The sequence below is a fragment of the Mustelus asterias genome, chromosome 8 (assembly GCF_964213995.1).
Source record: "Mustelus asterias chromosome 8, sMusAst1.hap1.1, whole genome shotgun sequence".
NCBI lineage: Eukaryota > Metazoa > Chordata > Chondrichthyes > Carcharhiniformes > Triakidae > Mustelus > Mustelus asterias.
The window spans coordinates 134,088,763-134,110,207 of NC_135808.1; the positions used below are offsets into that span (position 1 = coordinate 134,088,763).

Consider the following 21,445-nt stretch of genomic DNA (forward strand, 5'->3'; position numbering starts at 1 on the left):
CCTCCTCTGCACTCTCTCCAAAGCCTCCACGTCCTTCTGGTAGTGTGGCGACCAGAACTGGACGCAGTATTCCAAATGCGGCCAAACCAACGTTCTATACAACTGCAACATCAGACCTCAACTTTTATACTCTACGCCCCGTCCTATAAAGGCAAGCATGCCATATGCCTTATTCACTACCTTCTCCACCTGTGACGTCACCTTCAAGGATCTGTGGACTTGCACACCCAGGTCCCTCTGCATATCTACACCCTTTATGGTTCTGCCATTTATCGTATAGCTCCACCCTACGTTAGTTCTACCAAAATGCATCACTTCGCATTTATCTGGATTGAACTCCATCTGCCATTTCTTTGCCCAAATTTCCAGCCTATCTATATCCTTCTGTAGCCTCTGACAATGTTCCTCACTGTCTGCAAGTCCAGCCATTTTCGTGTCGCCCGCAAACTTACTGATCACCCCAGTTACACCTTCTTCCAGATCGTTTATATAAATCACAAACAGCAGAGGTCCCAATACAGAGCCCTGCGGAACACCAGTAAATTCGTCAAACACGACTTTCCCTTCATGAATCCACGACTTTCCCTTTATGAATTTCCCTTCAATAAATGCTGGCCAGTCATTGACGCCCATGTCCCACGAATGTATAAAATAAAAAAGCAATATTGAAATATTAGCAGATTTCCGATGGCGTTTTTAATGATAAGTCAGTGGATCTCCCTACGCGTACAGGAAGGAATTATGAGGCTTACAGGAAGTGAATTCTGAAAATACGACTCCTAGCTTTTATAGATGTAATTCTGGCCTCAGAATTATAGAATCCTTACAGTGCAGAAAGAGGCCATTCGGCCCATCGAGTCTGCACCGACTTTCCAACAGAGCATCTTACCCAGACCGACCCCCCACCCTATGCCTGAAAACCCATGCATTTACCATGGCTGTTTTGTTTTGTGAGCTTGAGGTAAAGTAAAGTAAAGTTTATTTATTAGTCACAAGTAAGCTTACATTCACTCTGTAATGAAGTTACTCTAAAAATCCCCTAGTTGCCACAGTCCGATGCCTATTCAGGTACACTAAGGGAGAATTTATCATGGCTAATGCACCTAACCCGCACATCTTTGGACTGTGGGAGGAAACCGGAGCACCCGGAGGAAACCCACGCAGACACAGGGAGAATGTGCAAACTCCACACAGACAGTGACCCAAGCTGGGAATCGAACTCAGGCCCCTGACGCAGTAAGGCAGCAGTGCTAACCACTGTGCCATCGTCTCGCCTGGTTTGGTTCTTATTGCAACAAGTACTTTCTTATCGATAGAAGATGTTTCCACTTGTTACTTGAGACAAATTAGAAAATATCTAGAAACTAGACAGTCATTAGTAAATTCCAGGTGGGAATAACTCAGCAGAAACAAATTTACCCAGAGAATGGTGAGAATGTGGAACAAGGTGTGGTTGATGTGAATTATGGAGCAGCATTTAAGGAGAAGCTGGATAAACACTTGGGAAAGAAATAATTAGAAGGGTGTGATGACACTGTGAGATGAAGAGGGATGAGAGGAGGCTCGTGTAGTGTATAAATACCAGCACGGACATGTTGGGCTGAATGGCCTGCCATTTGACATTACATTTGATGTAATTTTATCTCCTGAATGAACAATATCCAGATATTCAGACTGACGACAAAAACCTCGTAAATGCAAGAGCAATGATCTTTAGGAAAGAAAATCTGCTGTCCTAAACTGGTCTATTTTTATTCAGTCATGGGACATGGGCGTCGCTGGCTGGCCAGCATTTATTGCCCTTCCCTAATTGCCCTTGGAGGGCAGTTGAGAGCCAACCACATTGCTGTGGCTCTGGAGTCACATGTAGGCCAGACCGGGTAAGGATGGCAGATTTCCTTCTCTAAAGGACATTAGTGAACCAGATGGCTTTTTCTGACAATTGACAATGCCATCAGTAGATTCTTAATTCCGGATTTTTTTATTGAATTCAAATTCCACCATCTGCTCTGGCGGGATTCGAAACCAGGTCCCCAGAACATTAGCTGAGTTTCTAGATTGATAATCTAGCAATAATACCATTAGGCCATCGCCTCCCCAGGCCTGGCCTATATGTGACTCCTGACCCACTGCAGTGCGGTTGTCTCCAATCTGCATTCTCAAGGACAATCAGGGTTGGGCAATAAATGCTGGCCCAGCCAGCAAGATCCACAAAATAATTTTAAAAATCAGCAATTAAAATCTAAATTAGCAGAAAAATGATGACGAGTTTGTTCAGTAGAAAGGTTATTAAGACCTTCAGATATCTTCAGTAGTCATAGATGACCTTGCTGAGAAGCAAAATAAGCTCCACAGATTAGCCACACAGCTTCAAGGCTGCGATGAGATAAATCTCTGCAGTGAGTTTAACTGAAGTCGACAATGGTGCAGAAGGAGGTAGAAAATGGTGAACTGGCCCCTCAATCTGAAGCTGAAGAGTTGTGGAAGGAGAGAAGGAGGGATAAGATTGTGCATTGTCTGGAGTAAGGACAGAACCCAAAATCGGGAATCCAAAACAGGAGATGCCAGGTGGGCAGGGCAGGGTGCATTGCTGATGAGAGTTTCTCCTTCCACTACAAGAAATAATCACCCTCTGATTAAAGGCTGTCTTTGGTTTTATTTGGATTCAGGATTCAACTTCACTAAAAAGGACAATCTTGTGTTCGTGCTTCCCATTTCTCAGGTGTTGAGCATTGTTCCAATGGGGAGAAGTATCTATACAATCATTATCGCTTATCTATGTGATTTACTCTGATGCATAAACCGGATAAAGCATTACCTTGTGCACTGAGTACCATGGTCTTCGCTTCTAAGGCTGCGTGCATACGTCCCACCTTAACATGAGCAATTAGTGAAGTCACTCCAACATGGACTAAGACAACCTAAACATAGGGTTGAGTGTGCAGAGAAAAGAAGCAGTTGTTAATATTTAGATCAATAGAATTGTGTGGGCATCTTTGCCCTCGGAGGACAACAAAGGTTCAGTAGACCATAGAATCCCGACAATGCCCATCGAGTCTGCACCGACCACAATCCCACCCAGGCCCTATTCCCGTAACCCCACACATTTACCCTGACACTAGGGTCAATTTAGCATGGCCAATCAACCTAACCCACACATCTTTGGACTGTGGGAGGAAACCAGAGCACCCGGAGGAAATCCACACAGACACGAGGAGAATGTGCAAACCACACAGACAGTGACCCAAGGCTGGAATTGAACCCGGGTCCTGGGCACTGTGAGGCAGCAGTGCTAACCACTGCGCCACCGTGCCGCCCCAATTCCTGGGATGAGATTGAGTCGATGCAGTCTATATTCCTTGGTGTTTAAAAGTTAAGAGATGACCTAATTGAGACATATAACATTCTTAAGTGGTTTTTCAGAATAGGAGTCGAGGTGATTTGATGCTGAGAGATTATTTCTCCTGACTGGGGAATCTAGAACAAGGTGGCACAGTCCAAGGGTAAAAGGCGAATCTTTAAAGACTGAGATGAGGAGAAACTCCTTCACCCCATGTGTTGTGGATCTCGAAGCAGAAATTCTCTAAGGGTTGTTGATGCTCCATCTTTGAATAGGAATATCGTGAAGGTCGAGAATTTTGGTCTCTCTGGAAATTGAGGGAAATGGGGAATGAACGGGAAAGTGGAGTTGAGGCCAATGAGCAGACATGATCATATTGAGTGATGGAGCAAGCTTGGAGGGCCACACGATCTAGTCCTGCTCCTATTTCTTACATTGTGAAACATTTAGAACAAAAGGCAAAAATACATTTTAGTTTATATCTGTGCAATACTAGCTGTGCCTTTGCAACATCCTCCAAACCTGATGGCAAGAAAGGCAGTCCCACAACAGTGCCCTCTCCCAGAGCCAACATGCCCCGTATCCAGGTGTTAATCCAACCCAACATGCCCAGTATCCAGATGTTAATCAAAGCCAACTTGCCCAGTAACCAGATGTTAATCATTCAAAAACAGCCCTGGAAAATGTCGTCTGTACACCTGACTCTGAACTCCCAAAGAAACTATTCTACTCGATATTCACTCCCAGGAGGACAACGGAAATCCTTCAGGATGTCCTTCAAGCATCCATGAAGATGTTAAACATATCCACCAACTCATGGGAGTCCCTGACCTGTGAATAACCAAAATGGAAAAGTTTCACCTGGGAAGGCACTAAATTCACCGAGAGACTCCTCGGAAACATGCAGAGGTGAAGTCGAGGGATTGAAGGGAGTGCACAAACAAACCATCTTCCCAACCCTTCAATCACCATCTGTCCCGCAGGTGGCAGAGTCTGCAGATCGTGCACCAGACTTATCAGCCATCTCTGAGCCCATTAACCTGGCGAGGAAACAAGCCATCCATGAATTTGAGGGACTGCCTCAGAAGAAGGGATGCCTGGCATCCATCACCTCAGCCTAAAAACCCTCGAGTTGTCCAACAAAAGGAGCCTGTGTTGGATAGAATTGCCATTTTTCCTGCATTCACTTGAGGTACAATAACTGAGCAGCCTGAAAGTGTTGTGTTTAAACATGAACAGCCCCGCTGCTCGTAAACCTGTACCTTACTTGTCCAGTTTTGTTGGGACATCTTCCCTGCTTGTGAAACAGTGTGCGTAACTATTTTCCCATCGTCTGGAATCCAGGGACCACAGATGCCACCTTCTTTCTGAAATAAATAATATTGGAAATTCCAATTGTGAGAGCCATGAAATGGCAGAACCACAGAATGGTAACAGCACACAGGGACCCAGGCTTGCCCAGCATGTCTATATCAGCTCTTTGCTGCAGTCACTCTGTTCATCCCACTACCCTGACCTTTCCCCACAGCCTTGCAAATTCAGCTGCTTATCCAGTTTCCTGCTGAAGGTCTCATTTGAAGCTTGCTCCAGCATGCTCTCAGGCAATGCATTCCAGGTCCTATCCACTCGTTGGGTAATGAAGCTTTCCTCCTTCCTGTTGCTGTTGTTTATTTTGCCAATCATATTAAATCTGCATTAAATCTGACGGTTTGATAGAATCTCTACAGTACAGAAAGAGGACATTTGACCCATCGAGACTGCACCAACCACAATCCCACTCAGATCCCTATTCCCGTAACCCCGCACATTTACCCTGCTAATCCCCCTGACAGTAGGGTCAATTTAGCATGGCCAATCAACCTAACCCGCACATCTTTAGACTGTGGGAGGAAACACACGCAGACACGGGGAGAATGTGCAAGCTCCACTGACAGTGATCCGAGGCCAGAATTGAACCTAGGTCTCTGGCAGCAGTGCTAACCACTGTGTCACCGTGCCACCCCAAATCTCCCGATCTACTCTGTCCAGACCCTTCATGATGTTGAACACTTCAATCAAATCTCCTCTCTTTCTCCAAGGAAAACAGTCCCGACTTTTCCAATCTATGTGTACTGACCATCACCAACTATTTTGGCCAGAGCTAATTAGTTTGGTTCATATACAGCGATAAGTAAATACAGGCCAGACATACACTGCTCATCGAATCAGACTAACATGAAAACAGCAGAGAAAGAAATTCCATTCCAATTTAATCCACATAAGGTGCTACAGGTATCAGTGTCTCAAAGCAATCAACATTGGGACCGAGGCTCTGCCAAAGTTTGGATTTCAAGTTGGGTAGAGTCATAGGGTCATTGAGGTATGTAGCACAGAAAAAGGCGGAGCTAGGGTCAACCATGAGGGTCAAGGGTCACTTGGGGAGTGGGATAAGCCACTGTGCAAGCAGCAAAGTGATAACTAGTCCACACCAATGCAGCGCCTGATGCAGTTAAGTTTATTTCAAATTTCACTCAATTAAAATTGATGCATGACACATTCTAAAAATGTCCAGTTTTCAGACAACTCCAGATTCTAGAAGAACACAAAGAACAAAGAAAAGTACAGCCCAGGAACAGGCCCTTCGGCCCTCTAAGCGTGAGCCGAGCATGGTGCCCCAACTAAACTAAAAAAAAACAAAGGAAGAAGAAAATAAAGTACCGCACAGGAGCAGGCCCACAGTCAGCTTTGAGAAACTGCACCTGGATAAGGACAGGTGAACTAAAGTTTAGTCAAAAGGTTGTTTTTAAGGTGTGATTGTAAGGAGATGGAGAAACAGGAAGGTTTGGACAGACGATGGGTGATATTTTCCAGCTGTTCACCCTGGCAGGAGCGGAGATTTGCCTGAGCGCTAAATTCTCCGTCCTCGCTCACAGCGGCAGCCCGGCGTGAATGGCCGGAAGGTTTTGGCTAATGACAGAGTTTAGGTATGAGGTAGCCTGGCCGTCAGTGGCTGAGCGATGAGAATTGGCGATTGGAGAAGGGCCGGGATTTCAGGAGATTATAGAGGTAGAGATGGGTGAAGTGTGTGGGGATTGGACCACAGAACTTTCAGTGACCGACCATGAAATAAAACAAGCACACACCATGAATGCCATTGGACAGGAGTGAATGTTTGCGTGGTAAACGCAGCAGTTACTTTCAGTTGCATCTTTCCAGTTTACCGGACATTCCTTTTCTTCACAGAATCTTTTTGCTTCACTCGCATTGCTGAATATTAACAAGAAATCAGAAATCTGTTAAACAAAACATCATTGGAATCTTTGCAAATTAAATCAAAGTGCAGTCTGCGCTTGTTGAAGCCATTCATTTAACAGGAAGCTAGTATTGATAGAGTACACGTCACAATCTGGTACATATTTAATCAAAACACTATAAATGTGTGAAGGTTTGCAATGAATTTTCTCTGATAGAATGATAAAATCATATGGCTTAGAGGCAGCCATTCAGCCCATCATAGCTATGCTGGCTCTTTGAAGGAACTGTCCAATTTGCCCCACTCACCATAACCCCGCAACTTTTTTCCCTTTGGGTGTTTATTCAATATTATTTTGAATGTTATTACTGAAATTATTACCCCCTACGCATGATGCATTTAAGGTTAGAACCAGGCATGAACAATTCTTTTCCCCTCAGTCGCCTCTTGTTCTTTGAGCGATTCTCTGCAGTCTGTTTCCCTCCAGCTAACAACCCTGCTTTTGTAAAATTATTTCATGGCATTGGGCGTCGCTTGCTAGGCAACTATTGCTCATCCCTAACTGCCCCTCGAGAAGGTGCTGGTGAGCCGTCCTCTTGAAATGCTTCAGTCCATGTGCTGTAGGTACACCCACAGTGCTGTTAGGAAGTGAGTTCCAGGATTTTGACCCAGCGACGGTGAAGGAACGGCCAATAAGTTCCCAGTCAGGGTGATGTTTAGCTCAGAGGAGATCTTGAAGGTGCCGGTATTCCTATGTGTCTGCTGTCCTTGTCCTTCCTGTCGGGAGAGGTCATGGGTTTTTGGAGGGTGTGATAAAAATATGCAAATGATATATATATTTAACATAACATATATATATATATATAGGGGGCAATTCTCCCAGCCCACTGCGCTGCTCTACTAGACTGAATTCTCTGGGCCCACTAGTGTCTCCACCACCCACCCCCCACAACCCCCCAAAACCCCACCCCCCAACCCCTACCCCCTGCTGGGAGTGGTTCCCTCCAGCGGGGTTTACATCTGCTCCCCACTAACAGGGAACAGGTGGCCTGACCCTGCTGGATGGAAGAGAGACCATTGAGGCCCCCCCAGGAAGTCGGGGGTAAGGAAGGAGCCCTTTGGGCAGTGCCAGCCTGGCAGTGCCAGCCAAAGGGGCAAACTTGCAATGCCCAAGGGGTACCTTGGCACTGGCCACTGGGCTTCGGGCAGTGCTGAGGGGGCGGTGCCAGGGATGGGACCAATTGGGGATGGGAGGGGCGACCAGTGTGGGGGGGGGGGGGGACCTGCTGCCCCTCTGCTCTGGGATCACTGGGAGAGCAGAGGAGTGAGGACGATCAGGCCTGGCTATCTGGGTGGGGGAGGGGATCAGGGTGGTCATCAGCAGCAGGGTTGGGACTGTCGAGAGGGAGATTGCACTGACCAGTGGGGGGAACGTACGGGCTGGCCCGGGAAAGTCTGGAAGGCCAGCGATCAGGGGTGGATGTTCAGTAGGCCAGTGATGGAGACTTTGCAGGGCTGGCCAGTAATCGGGCTGGCCAGCGATCAGGAGGCCAGCAATGGGGGGGGAGGGGCAGTGCGCATGTGCCAATCTCCACGCTGACAGATTGGCGCATGCGCAGTGACCCGCTCAGCACTATGCTGCCGGCCTCTCAAGTGGGAATAGGCCCCGATTCGCAGGGAATCCCACTAGGGCACTCCGTGAAGCAGAGTGCCAGAGATTTATTCTGGAAATCACGCTAAAAAAACAGTGGGATTTACTCCCGTTTTCCCACATGTTGGGAACTTAGAATTTTTTGCGGAGAACTCTGGGCATTGTGTGTTTTTTTTTACTTTTCAGGAGAATGATTAATAAATGCAACTTTTTTCCTCAGGTAGTCGGTATGTGTGGAAGGAACACAGTTCAGATGCTGGGAGAGCAGAATAATAATTCATCTCAACCTTTTAATGGTTAAGTAAAATTAATGGACTTTTTAACTTAAATTCCCCTGGGATTTCAGATTAGAGTGATTGACAGGGTCATGCTGTTGTGTTTTATGTGCAGTCCTGGATCTGTAACAGAAAGATACGGGTTTTTGCAGAAAGCAGTTGGAGATTGGCTTTTTTGATTGAAGTTTGGAGAATTTTGCTGGTTTGAAAGCACGATATTGCTCTGAAAACTCATTATAACAAATACATTTGTGACTGCTTACTATATTCATCTGATCCAATTGTGGAGATTGCATACGGGCCTGAGGTGTCTACAGTACCGGACATCTCTGTGCCGAACAGAAATATTGAGTTAAATAACATTGTTTTCCAACTTTCAACTGGAACCTCCTCAAGTAACCACACAGATGAAGCTCATGACAAACCACCCAATTTGGGCCCTTTCCTCAATTTCTCAGCGGCGTGGATTGAATGGGAAAATCTATTTGAAAGGCCAAAAGAGAATGAGCTGGAAGCAGGTCCTGAACTGGCCACAGCTGCCACAATTCCCAGGTCAGTAAATTCCACCTCCAACAGAAACTAACTCTGGTCAACGTAGGGGGAGGCAGTGGTGTAGTGGTATTGTCACTGGATTAGTAATCCAGAGGGACCCAGGGTAATGCTCTGGGGACCCGGGTTCTAATCCCACCATAGCATATGATGAAATTTGAATTCAATAAATATCTGGAATTAAAAGTCTAAAGATGACCATGAAACCATTGTCAATTGTCGTTATTAACCATCTAGTTCACTCATGTCCTTAAGGGAAGGAAATCTGCTGTCCTTACCCGGTCTGGCCTACATGTGTCTCCAGACCCACAGCAATGACTCTCAAATGCACTCTTAAATGGAGGACAGTTAGGGATGGGCAATAAATTTGGCATGTCAGCTACAACTCTCACCAACTTCTACAGATGCACCATAGAAAGCATTCTTTCTGGTTGTATCGCAGCTTGGTATGGCTCCTGCTCTGCCCAAGACCGCAAGAAATTACAAGGGGTTGTGAACGAAGCCCAGCCTCCCATCCATTGACTCTGTCTACACTTCCCGCTGCCTCAGAAAAGCAGCCAGCATAATTAAGGACCCCACGCACCCCGGACATTCTCTCTTCCACCTTCTTCAGTCGGGAAAAAGATACAAAAGTCTGAGGTCACGTACCAACCGACTCAAGAACAGCTTCTTCCCTGCTGCTGTTAGACTTTTGAATGGATTTACCTTGCATTAAGTTGATCTTTCTCTACACCCTAGCTATGACTATAACAACACATTCTGCACTCTCTCCTTTCCTTCTCTATGAATGGTATGCTTTGTCTGTATAGCGTGCAAGAAACAAGACTTTTCACTGTATGTTAATACATGTGGCAATAATAAATCAAATCAAATCAAATCAAGTAAATGCTGGTCCAGCCAGCGACACCCAAGTCCTGTAAATGAATACATCAAATAATTGACTTGTCTTTGTTCAGAGTTTGTAGATGGTGATGAAAGGACCCAACAGAGTTTAGCATCAATCTGTGCAAAATTATCAATCCCCGGCAGTCAAACAGCCATTTCCAATCTGCAGAGAACCTTAAGCAATGATTTTACTGCAGAATCAGTGACAGTTTTTGTCTGCAGGACAAAACAGAAATGATGATCAAGAAAATAGAGATGTGGGCCAAAAGACCTTATGGCCAACATTTTATAACCTCGCTCGGGTGAGGCTCGTAAAATCCCGACTGAGGCCAATGGAGAATTCCGTTCTGCAAGCCTTGCCTGACCCGATTCCGGTGTGGGCAAGGCGGTAACATTCCAGCTGATAAGTCAAATTACGACTCGTTTGCAAATCTGTCAGAGTTTTTGACCACGGCAGAAATGCAGCTTCCAAACAGAGTGAACCATCAGAGAGCACCTGCAGAGTTTGGAAACACAGTCATGCGAGTACTTCCCTGTTCCCAACGCACAGATCAACTGGATACAAAATCCCTTTGCAAGCCTTGATGGTGACATCCTCGCAAGCCTGACCTCGAGAGAGAGCAAGGCAGCCTTGTGGAACTGTCCTGTGACAGAGCTTTGAAGCTGGATTTTACTCAGAACTACCTGACTGACCTTTGCCTTAAAGTTGCTTCGGAATACCCTGAACTGTTCAACAAGGCAGTAACATTTCTGAGGCCTTTTTCTACAGCCTAACTTTGCAAAACTGGATTGGCAGGGCTTGTCACATTGAAGACCAAATATCAGAATAAATTTAACATTGAACCAGATCTCTGATTGAGACTGTCATTCCTGGAACCTGACGTCCAACGTTTGACATCTGCCAAACAACATCAGCCTTCTCATTCGCTAAGCATTATCTGTTTCCACTGGTAGGCCTACAGTAGGTGAATGTACTGTGGTGTCATCTATTTGTGAGTGTGCATCATAAACTATTAGAACTAGCTGTGTTTTCAATGTCCATTGATATTTAAGTTTGATTTCCATCAGCCATATGTAGAAAAATTAATTAATTATAGTCTGCAGAAGCCTTTGATGGTGATCTAGTTGTCCACATAAAGGAAAAGATTGGGAAGATCTGTTTAGATCGCAATGATTGGCTGCATAAAATATTTATTTTCTCATATCATCTCTGAATATTTTGCCGATTGCCTCAAATCAGCATCTTCTGCTTGTTCACCTTTCTGCCACAGAAACAATTTTGAAACTATCAAAAATTTTAAGCACTTCCATCAACTCTCTCCACAAGTTATTGGAGCTGTCTGAATTCTAGTTGATTCTCATTAATTGGTGGAATGAGACAGTCAAATCTGCCACTTATCAAAGGTCTTACATATGTCACTAGTTTGAAACAGAACTGTGTGAGTTGCTTCCAATAGGGAATATTTGGCCAGTCTAACCTCATGGAGGGAAGTCTTTACACATCAGCGAACCTTTCTGTCCACAATGCTTAATGTGAAGGGCTTGATTAGTGGGGAAAGAATCCCTGTGGTCCCGTGTTGTTGCATCCCGGAGACCCCAGAGGATTGGATCATCTTCTTGTTGCCTTTTCCAATCAAGATGGCAAGGTAGGACTCGCTAGGAAGAAGCAATCCTCAGAATATGAGCGAAGTCCAAAAGGATTCAAAGATGTAGAAACACAGTTTTAAAAATATACAACTTGACTCCTAAATTGCTGTTTTTTTTGACCAAATGCCCTTTCCATTTAATTGCAGATTCTGTAAATAAATTCAACTGCTAGCTTTAGCCTGAATGATGACAGCTTGGCCCAATTCTCAGTGGTGGCCAAGCCATGTAACATCCAGCGGGAAATATCTTGGTAAATGAATCATTACCAGCTAATCTTGTGGTGTGTTACACCCATTCATGGTACACGGAAGAGGATAATTTCAAAACATGGAAGACATGTTTTCTCACGGAAACAGCACCTTGCCATGAGCTCAAAATACAGGTTTGGGAAAAAGTCCAAATTAATTTGATGCTAAATCATTTCCCCGTTGGAAAATCTTAGCCCGACAGCAAGGTCGATAGTGGTTTAGAAGGAGGATAGAATTATGTTACTTTTTTAAAATTCCTACCTGAATTTCAGAATTCCCTGTCTGACAGCCATCTGATAGAATTCATTGGAAACAGTGAGGGCGTAGGTGACGTTAAATTCCTCCCCACTCCGCACTTTCTCAGGGGGTCTCTCCATCCAGTTCATCTCCAGCCCTTCAAATATTCACAGGGAAAAAATACCACAATGTGAAGGTAAATGTGGGAAATACACAACAGAGTTGAAAGTCAATTAATTCCTGTCCTTTATTCTCGAGTTAATCGGTTGAGTAGATTAGACAAATTCTCCCTCAGAGGACGTGCATTTACTGGAGTCAATGTTCGTGCTTAAGATGCACAAGCGATTCCACTGTGTCTTTGATTTGATTTGATTTGATTTATTATTGTCACATGTATTAACACACAGTGAAAAGTCTTGTTTCTTGCGTGCTATACAGACAAAACATACCGTTCATAGAGAAGGAAATGAGAGAGTGCAGAATGTAGTGTTACAGTCATAGCTAGGGTGTAGAGAAAGATCCACCTAATGGAAGATAAGTCCATTCAAAAGTTTGACAGCAGCAGGGAAGAAGCTGTTCTTGAGTCGGTTGGTACGTGACCTCAGACTTTTATATCCTTTTCCTGATGGAAGAATGTGGAAGAGAGAATGTCCGGGGTGCATGGGGTCCTTAATTATGCTGCCTTCTTTGCCGAGGCAGTGGGAAGTGTAGACAGAGTCAATGGATGAGAGGTTGGTTTGCGTGATGGATTGGGCTACATTCACGACCTTTTGTAGATCCTTTAGTAGTGTCTCACCCCTTTTACATATCTGACATGCAGCTGGATTTCTGGCTAGTCCATGTCACCAAAGCCATACAGATAGAAGTCATAGGACTGGGAGCAAAGGTTAAATTACTCCTCTCCAATGTTAAAGACATGTCAAAGCCAACAGCTATCTCATATTTCATCAGTGTTGACCCTCTATGGCAGAGGACAAGAAATCTGGATAGAACTAATGCCCGATGGAGGGAGAAGGAGACACATTGCTACTGTATGGTCTCTGAAGCTGGGGGCAAGTAGGATCACCAGTATGGCATCTTAGGATCCCTACAGTGCAGAAAGAGGCCATCCGGCCCATCACGTTTGTGCTGATTCCCCGGAAAAGTGGCCCTACCCCCATCATCTGCATTTCCCATGGCCAATCCACCTAACCTGCAATTCTGTGAACTGTGGGAAGAAACCGGAGCACCGGGAGGAAACCCATGCAAACACAGGGAGAACATGTAAACTCCACACAGACAGTCACTGAGTAGAAATGGTCAAGAGCTTCATGTTTTTAGGTGTCCAGATCACCAATAACCTGTCCTGTTCCCCCCATGTTGACACTATAGTTAAGAAAGCCCACCAACGCCTCTACTTTCTCAGAAGACTAAAGGAAATTTGGCATGTCAGCTACGACTCTCACCAACATTTACAGATGCACCATAGAAAGCATTCTTTCTGGTTGTATCACAGCTTGGTATGGCTCCTGCTCTGCTCAAGACCGCAAGAAACTACAAAAGGTCATGAATGTAGCCCAATCCATCACGCAAACCAACCTCCCATCCATTGACTCTGTCTACACTTCCCACTCCCTCGTAAAAGCAGCCAGCATAATTAAGGACCCCACGCACCCCGGACATTCTCTCTTCCACTTCCTTCCGTCTGGAAAAAGATACAAAAGTCTGAGGTCGCATACCAACCGACTCAAGAACTGCTTCTTCCCTGCTGCTGTCAGACTTTTGAATGGACCTACCTCGCACTAAGTTGATCTTTCCCTACGCCCTAGCTATGACTGTAACACTACATTCTGCACTCTCTCCTTTCCTTCTCTATGAACGGTATGCTTTGTCTGTATAGCGCACAAGAAACAATACTTTTCACTGTATGTTAATACATGTGAGAATAATAAATCAAATCAAAATCAAACACAATGCCAGACTCAAACCCAGGTCCCTGGCACTGTGAGGCAGCAGTGCTAACCACCGTGCCACTGTGCCACCCTTATAATGTGAGTAATTTCATTTTAATTCTAATCTGTGCATATTTGTTTTTCAATAGGATTAATGTCCAGTCCAATGGAGGATATGCGGAATATTCCACATTTTCTTCCAGGTTTTTGATTTTTATTGGAAGAATTTAGCTGTTTGACATCCAGTTAAAATATTGGTTGCCCCAATCTGTAATTGGTGGTGGGAGTAATTTGGATTTAATAGCTGAATAATGAGTAGTGGAATGACATTAGTTCCTGTTGGCTTGTACGGGATCTTTTATAATGTACTGATGGCAATATGCTAATTAGATCTTGTGATCATCCTGCAGTTGAGCAATAATACCAATGCTATTTCTTCATTTTCTGTGCGTTGGAAGAGAGAAACATTTGCACTAACATAGAAAATACGAGGGAAATGTTGAAAGTATGAATTAAAAACAGCAATCACACCTTGGCTCCATCAAAGGCATACGGCATGCTTGCCTTCATCGGCCGGGGCATTGAGTTCAAAAATTGGCAAGTCATGTTACAGCTTTATAGAACCTTAGTTTGGTCACACTTGGAATATAGTGTTCAATTCTGGTCGCCACACTACCAGAAGGATGTGGAGGCTTTGGAGAGGGTACAGAAATGATTTACCAGGATGTTGCCTGGTATGGAGGGCATTACTACGAAGAGAGGTTAGAGAAATTTGGTTTGTTCTCACTGGAACGATGGAGGTTGAGGGGTGACCTGATAGACGTCTATAAGATTATGAAGTTCATGGACAGAGTGGATAGTCAGAAGCTTTTTCCCAGGATAGAAGAGTCAATTACTACGGGGCACAGGTTTAAGGTGCGAGGGACAAGGTTTAAAGGAGATGTACGAGGCAAGCTTTTTACACAGAAGGTGGTGGGTGCCTGGAACTCGCTGCCGGGGGAGGTAGTGGAAACAGATACGATAGTGACTTTTAAGGGGTGTCTGGACAAATACGTGAATAGGATGGGAATAGAGGGATATGGTCCCTGGAAGGGTACAGGGTTTTAGTTCAGATGGGCAGCATGGTCAGTGCAGGCTTGGAGGGCTGGAGGGCCTGTTCTGTGCTATAATTTTCTTTGTTCTTTGTTCTAATGTCTGTAGAGATTAAAGGTAGTTTAAATTCTTGGGGGAACAGGTTCTCCTTCGGAATTGAAAACCAAGAGTGAAGTAAATTCCTCAATAAAACTAAACTAAGAAATTGGGAAATGGAGTAGATAGAAGTAAAAAGGTCTATCGGTCCACTCTCAAAAAGTTTAATGGACATGATGCTGGATTTGCATTTCAGAGGCCTTGACTAAATCGGAATGCAAACCTTGACTTGAGAGTTAGGTCAAATGTTTCAGTAAAAAGTGACTTTATGCTTTTGGATTATCATTAAAATCCCAAGTGCTTTAATGTTGCAGGAAAGGAAATCTGCACAATCTAGTCCGAATGTGACTTCCGTCCCACACCAAGATGGCCGACGTTTTGTCCTCCCAATGTGTCCTTTCAGGTGTCGGATTGTACCAAACCAGCTATAAAGAACAACAAAAATCACCACATGGACTGTATTGAAGAAATGGAAAACTAGAGATCGATAATTAATGTGGGCTTTGCCAATGATTCCCATTTCTCAATTAATCGTGAAAGTTCGTGAATGACTGAAATAATATCACAAATCTCCACGGTCAGACTAATTTCAAATTTACTTTCTTACAATGACTTTCCACAACTGACCCTGATGGTCAGTATCCGATACACTTCCTGGCCAACCGCACACATTTATATGCAGTGCGTTAATGGTGTTGGATTTCGGCACAAGGTTGCAATGGGTTCTTACCCCGACAGTCGATCATGTTGTACTCATCTGGTTGCTTCATGGGCCAGCAGTCATATTCTGTGTTGTCCAAGTCATGCCAACATTGTACAACCTTGTAAGAAAGATTAGAGTGAAAGCAGTCACACAAAGGAGATCCAAATAACAGGACGAGAGTCAAGTTATTGGTCGGAATTCTCGACCTTGCCGCCAACACCCCCCCCCTTTGAATCTTTCACTGGAACCTCAGCCTCAGCGATGTTTTGGAGGATTTTCATTCTCCACTTTGAATGATGGGTGCTTCCAGGTGTCAGTCCTGAATGCTTAGCTTGGGTGAGTTTATTCTTCATTGTTCTGGACTCCCATCTCTCCACCAGAGGAAATAGTTTCTCACTATCTAATTTATCCACATTTCATCTGCAACACCTCAGTTAGATCACTGCTTAATCTATTATTTACATGGTCTAATGAGAGCAAACAACGGGAAGGAGGTCCATTTACGGTTACGGTTATGGGTGGTTTAGGTTTAGGGTTAGGGGTTAGGGTTAGGGTTAGGGTTAGAGGTTAGAGTTAGGGCTAGGGTTAGGGATAGGATTAGTGTTAGGGTTAGGGGTTAGGATTAGGGTTCGGGGTTAGGGTTAGGGGTTCAGATTAGGGTTAGGATTAGGGTTAGGAGTTAGTGTTAGGGGTTAGGGTCAGTGTTCAGTTTCAGGTTCGGGTTAGGGTTAGGGTTAGGGTTAGGCATTAGGGGTTAGGGGTTAGGGTTAGGGGTTAGGGTTAGTGTTAGGGGTTAGGATTAGTGTTAGGTTTCGGGTTAGGGTTAGGGGGTTAGGGTTCAGGTTCGGGTTAGGGTTAGAATTAGGAATTAGGGTTGGGGTTAGGATTCGGCTTCGGGTTTGTGTTAGGATTAGGGATTAGGGATTAGGGTTACTGTTAGGGTTCGGGTGCGGGTTCGGTTAGGGGTTAGGGTTAGGGTTCGGGTTCGGGTTCAGGTTAGAGTTAGGGTTAATGTTAGGGTTAGGGTTAGGATTAGAGTTGGGGTCCATTTAGTTGAGTCAACCAGGGCTGAAACAGAAATGAGAAACTTGCTGATATCCAACTTGGCTTCATGAGGATTTAATTACTCTTAATGCAAACACCTCAAACTAGGCTACAAAAGCAGGGAACTAATTAAACAGATACCACACACAGGTCCCTTAAACTTCCTTACTAAATGTCCTGTATTCTGGATCATTCTCACCTCTGCCACCCACCTTCATCACATCAGACAATCATAGAATCAACAGCACGGAGACAGGCCCTTCGGCCCAAACTGGTTCATGCCAACCAAAACGTCCATCTAAGCTAACTCCATTTGCCTGCATCTGGCCCAAATCCCTCTGAACCTTTCCTATCCATGTATCTGTCCAAATTCCTTTTAAATGTTGTCAATGTCCCTGCCTCAACCACTTCCTCCGACAGCTCATTCCACATACGCACCACCCTCTGTGTAAAAAAGTTTATTTTCAGATTCCCATTAATTCTTTCCCCTTTTAACCTAAACTTATGCCCTCTAGTTCCCAATTCCCCAACCCTGGGAAAAAGACTGAGTGCATTCACACTATCCATGCCTCTCATGATCTTATACACCTCTATAAGATCACCCCTCACTCTCCTACGCTCCAAAGAAAGAAGTCCTAGCCTATCCAATCTCTCCGTGTAACTCAATTCAAAGCAAGCACATTTTACAGTAAAAAGAGGAAGTCATCTCAGATTTACTGACTGACTCTCCTTATTAAAGTGACTCAACTCCAAACTTAACTACAGCAAAACAATATTGAATCCAATGGATTCTGGAACATTTCAAAAACTTGGACAAGAGAAACATAAACGTTGTGCTCCTGTTCTGTACGTTTGATATCCATGAATATTATTTCAAATATACGTTTTGTCTCAGTTTGTAGTTTGCCAACTTGAATTAGAGAACCCACTTGACTCAAATGCACCCATTTCAGCCGAGTAAAAAATAGTTTCCATGATACTTTCCCTGGTAATGAAGGTGATATTTCACAACATAACCAAACAAGTAACTTACCGTGAAGAAAAGGGCGAAGATTTGTAAAACAGCCCTGTGTTTCTTATGTCCCATTGTTGGTGTATCTCCAGTGCTTCCTCACTTTCCGCCGTACTGTCCCGGTCTGTCACAAACACTTGATGATATTTTTCTCAATCACTGACAGGTGGAGTGGGGATTGATTAATCACCATCTCTAGTGGCCTTGATTACAGCTCCCCACTGTCAAACAGAGACCAAAAAAAGAACAACCTGTAACAGATGGCTGTGCTGTCCTAATCAGTAAAACAACTTGCTTTTTCCCTCCTCTCAGAGACCGACAGACATGTTTCATCTTTGCAGCTTCCAATGACTTATTTAATCGTTCTTTCATGGGATGTGGGCTTCGCTGGTAAGGCCAGTGTTGGTCATCTATCGCTAATTGTCCTTTGAGGCTCTGATGCACCTCAATGAGCACCCGGAAACAAGGCTTTAGAACTGAAGGCTTTAATACATTAACAATGAAACTACTAACACAAATTCACCCGTTCAGACTGAAGGGGTCCTGCCGGAGCAGGGGGTCTTATACCCTGCCACCGGAGGCGGGACCCCACTGGAGTGTGCCATGATAACACTTAGGACAGGTAAACACCCTATCCCAACAACATAGTACAACCCCCATAACAACAACACCCTAGCCCAACAGTAACACAATAACAACCCCAGTGGTGAACCAACGATGGTTCACCACATTCACCCCTCCTTTAGGAACCAAAGGTGGCGGGGTGGATGAAAACAGACAATGACAAAAAAAATAACAGGATTCACAAGTCCAGACGGTCTGGAGGACCACACCGACGCTGCGATCTTCTCAACACCGGTTGCGAAACCGGAGCAGGTGCTTGCGGTGGCTCTCTCAAAACAACATCTGGCTGTCCCCTCAAAGACTCCCGGGCCGGCCGGCCCTGATGAGGCGATGGTGTAGGGGATCCTGGAACGTTTGGTGGTGGTGGTGGTGGTGGTGGTGATGATGGTGGCGCCGATCTCCGAGTCTCAGGCAAGCTGTACCTGGGAGTAAAAGTGTTATGCACTGGTCCCGGTGCTGACCGCGCCACGTCTGGGGAAGTAATGAGGAGTAGTGGATCTGTGACTGGGGGAATAGGAGCGACAGGAGTTGCTACGTCCCCTGCGGGCGCCAGGTCTCTAATGGAGACAGTGTCCTCTCGCCCGTCAGGATATGCCACATAGGCATACTGAGGGTTGGCGTGGAGGAGTTGGACCGGTTCGACCAAGGGGTCGGACTTGCGAGCCCTCACATGGCGCCGCAGAAGGACGGGTCCTGGGTACGTCAACCAGGCTGGCAATGAGGTCCCCGAGGACGACTTCCGAGGGAATGAGAACATCCTCTCGTGGGGAGTAGCATTGGTTGCCGTACACAGGAGGGAGCGGATAGAATGGAGCGCAGTTGGAAGGACCTCCTGCCACCGGGAGACTGGAAGGCCCTTGGATTTCAGTGCCAGTAGGACAGCCTTCCAGACTGTAGCATTCTCCCTTTCCACCTGTCCGTTACCCCTAGGGTTGTAGCTCGTGGTTCTACTAGAGGCAATCCCGAATGAGAGCAGGAATTGCCTCAAGTCGTTGCTCATGAACGACGAGCCCCTGTCGCTATGAATATAGCAGGGGTACCCGAACAGGGTAAAAAGCTCACTGAATGCCTTGATGACGGTGGCAGTCGACGTGTCCGCACAGGGGAAAACAAACGGAAACCGGGAAAATTCGTCTATTATGTTAAGAAAATAGACATTCCGATCCGTTGAGGGAAGGGGGCCCTTAAAATCTACACTCAGCCTCTCAAAAGGGCGAGTGGCCTTGACCAAATGTGCCCGGTCTGGTCGATAAAAGTGTGGTTTGCATTCTGCGCAAATCCGACAACTTCTAGTAACTGACCTGACCTCCTCCACCGAGTAGGGTAGGTTGCGGGCTTTTATGAAGTGGTAGAGTCTGGTGACTCCAGGATGACACAGATCATTGTGGAGAGCCTTCAAGCGGTCCTCCTGCATGATGGCGCATGTTCCGCGCGAGAGGGCATCCGAGGGCTCATTGAGCTTCCCTGGACGATACATAATATCGTAATTATAGGTGGAGAGCTCAATTCTCCACCGCAAGATCTTATCGTTCTTGATCTTGCCCCTCTGCGTGTTACTGAACATAAACGCCACGGATCGTTGATCCGTGATCAGGGTGAACCGCTTACCTGCCAGGTAATGGCGCCAGTGTCTGACTGCCTCCACAATGGCCTGAGCCTCCTTTTCCACCGCTGAGTGCCGAATCTCTGGGCCTTGAAGGGTGCGGGAAAAAAACGCGACGGGCCTGCCTGCCTGGTTTAGTGTGGCGGCTAGGGCGAAGTCCGATGCATCACTCTCCACCTGGAAAGGGATGGATTCATCCACCGCGTGCATCGTGGCTTTCGAGATGTCGCTTTTCAAAACCTTGAAGGCCAATTGGGCCTCCGGCGTAAGTGGGAAGGTCGTGGACTTAATGAGCGGACGAGCTTTGTCCGCGTAGTTGGGGACCCACTGTGCATAATACGAAAAGAACCCGAGGCATCTCCTCAGTGCTTTCGTGCTAGCGGGCAAGGGAAGTTCAGTGAGTGGGCGCATACGGTCTGGATCAGGGCCAATGACCCCGTTTTCCACCACGTATCCGAGGATGGCTAACCTATGCGTACGGAATACGCACTTCTCCCTGTTATAGGTCAGATTCAGGCGAGGTGCAGTGCGTAGAAAGTGTTGGAGATTCGTGTCGTGGTCCTGCTGGTCATGGCCGCAGATGGTGACGTTATCCAGGTACGGGAAGGTAGCCCGCAACCCGTTCTGGTCCACCATTCGGTCCATAGCACGCTGGAAGACCGAGACCCCATTGGTGACACCAAATGGAACCCTGAGGAATTGGTATAGACGACCATCCGCCTCAAAAGCCGTATATTGTCGGTCCTCTGGGCGGATGGGGAGTTGATGGTAGGCGGACTTAAGGTCTATGGTAGAAAACACTCGGTACTGCGCAATCTGATTGACCATATCAGAAATGCGCGGGAGAGGATACGCATCCAGCTGCGTGTATCTATTAATGGTCTGACTATAGTCGATGACCATCCGAGGTTTGTTCCCGCTTTTGACTACCACGACCTGCGCTCTCCACGGACTAGCACTGGCCTGTATGATCCCTTCCTTGAGGAGCCGCTGAACCTCAGATCTAATAAAGATCCGGTCCTCAGCGCTGTAACGCCTACTTTTAGTAGCGATGGGCTTGCAGCCAGGTACCAGATTTTTAAAAAGGGATGGTGTCGTGATCTTCAGGGTGGATAGATTGCACGCGGGGCGCTTTGGGCAATTTGGAGGCTGCGGCTGGTTCCCTACTGCCAGTGAAGGGAGTGGCCCACCGTACTGTAGGATCACTCTCCTCATGTGGGCCATAAAGTTTAGTCCGAGGAGAATTGGCGCGCAAAGGTGAGGTAGCACAAGGAGC

The 21,445-nt window shown here is 45.8% G+C and overlaps 2 protein-coding genes across 2 annotated transcripts in view; both read right to left on the minus strand.

Moving 5' to 3' along the window:
* The window catches only part of LOC144497789 (atrial natriuretic peptide receptor 2-like), a 76,893-nt gene extending 58,876 nt beyond the window's left edge, over positions 1-18,017 (minus strand). Inside the window, exons 1-7 of the mRNA XM_078219226.1 lie at positions 17,964-18,017; positions 15,914-16,004; positions 12,089-12,221; positions 8,819-8,827; positions 6,463-6,586; positions 4,603-4,707; positions 2,819-2,921 (exon numbers count right to left, since the gene is read on the minus strand). Coding sequence (XP_078075352.1) covers positions 2,819-2,921; positions 4,603-4,707; positions 6,463-6,586; positions 8,819-8,827; positions 12,089-12,221; positions 15,914-16,004; positions 17,964-18,017 — 619 coding nt within the window. The remainder of the gene's footprint in view (positions 1-2,818; positions 2,922-4,602; positions 4,708-6,462; positions 6,587-8,818; positions 8,828-12,088; positions 12,222-15,913; positions 16,005-17,963) is intronic.
* LOC144497572 (mucolipin-2-like) overlaps positions 1-21,445 on the minus strand; it is a 411,267-nt gene that overhangs the window by 217,503 nt on the left and 172,319 nt on the right. The gene's annotated exons all lie outside the window — the stretch shown is intronic.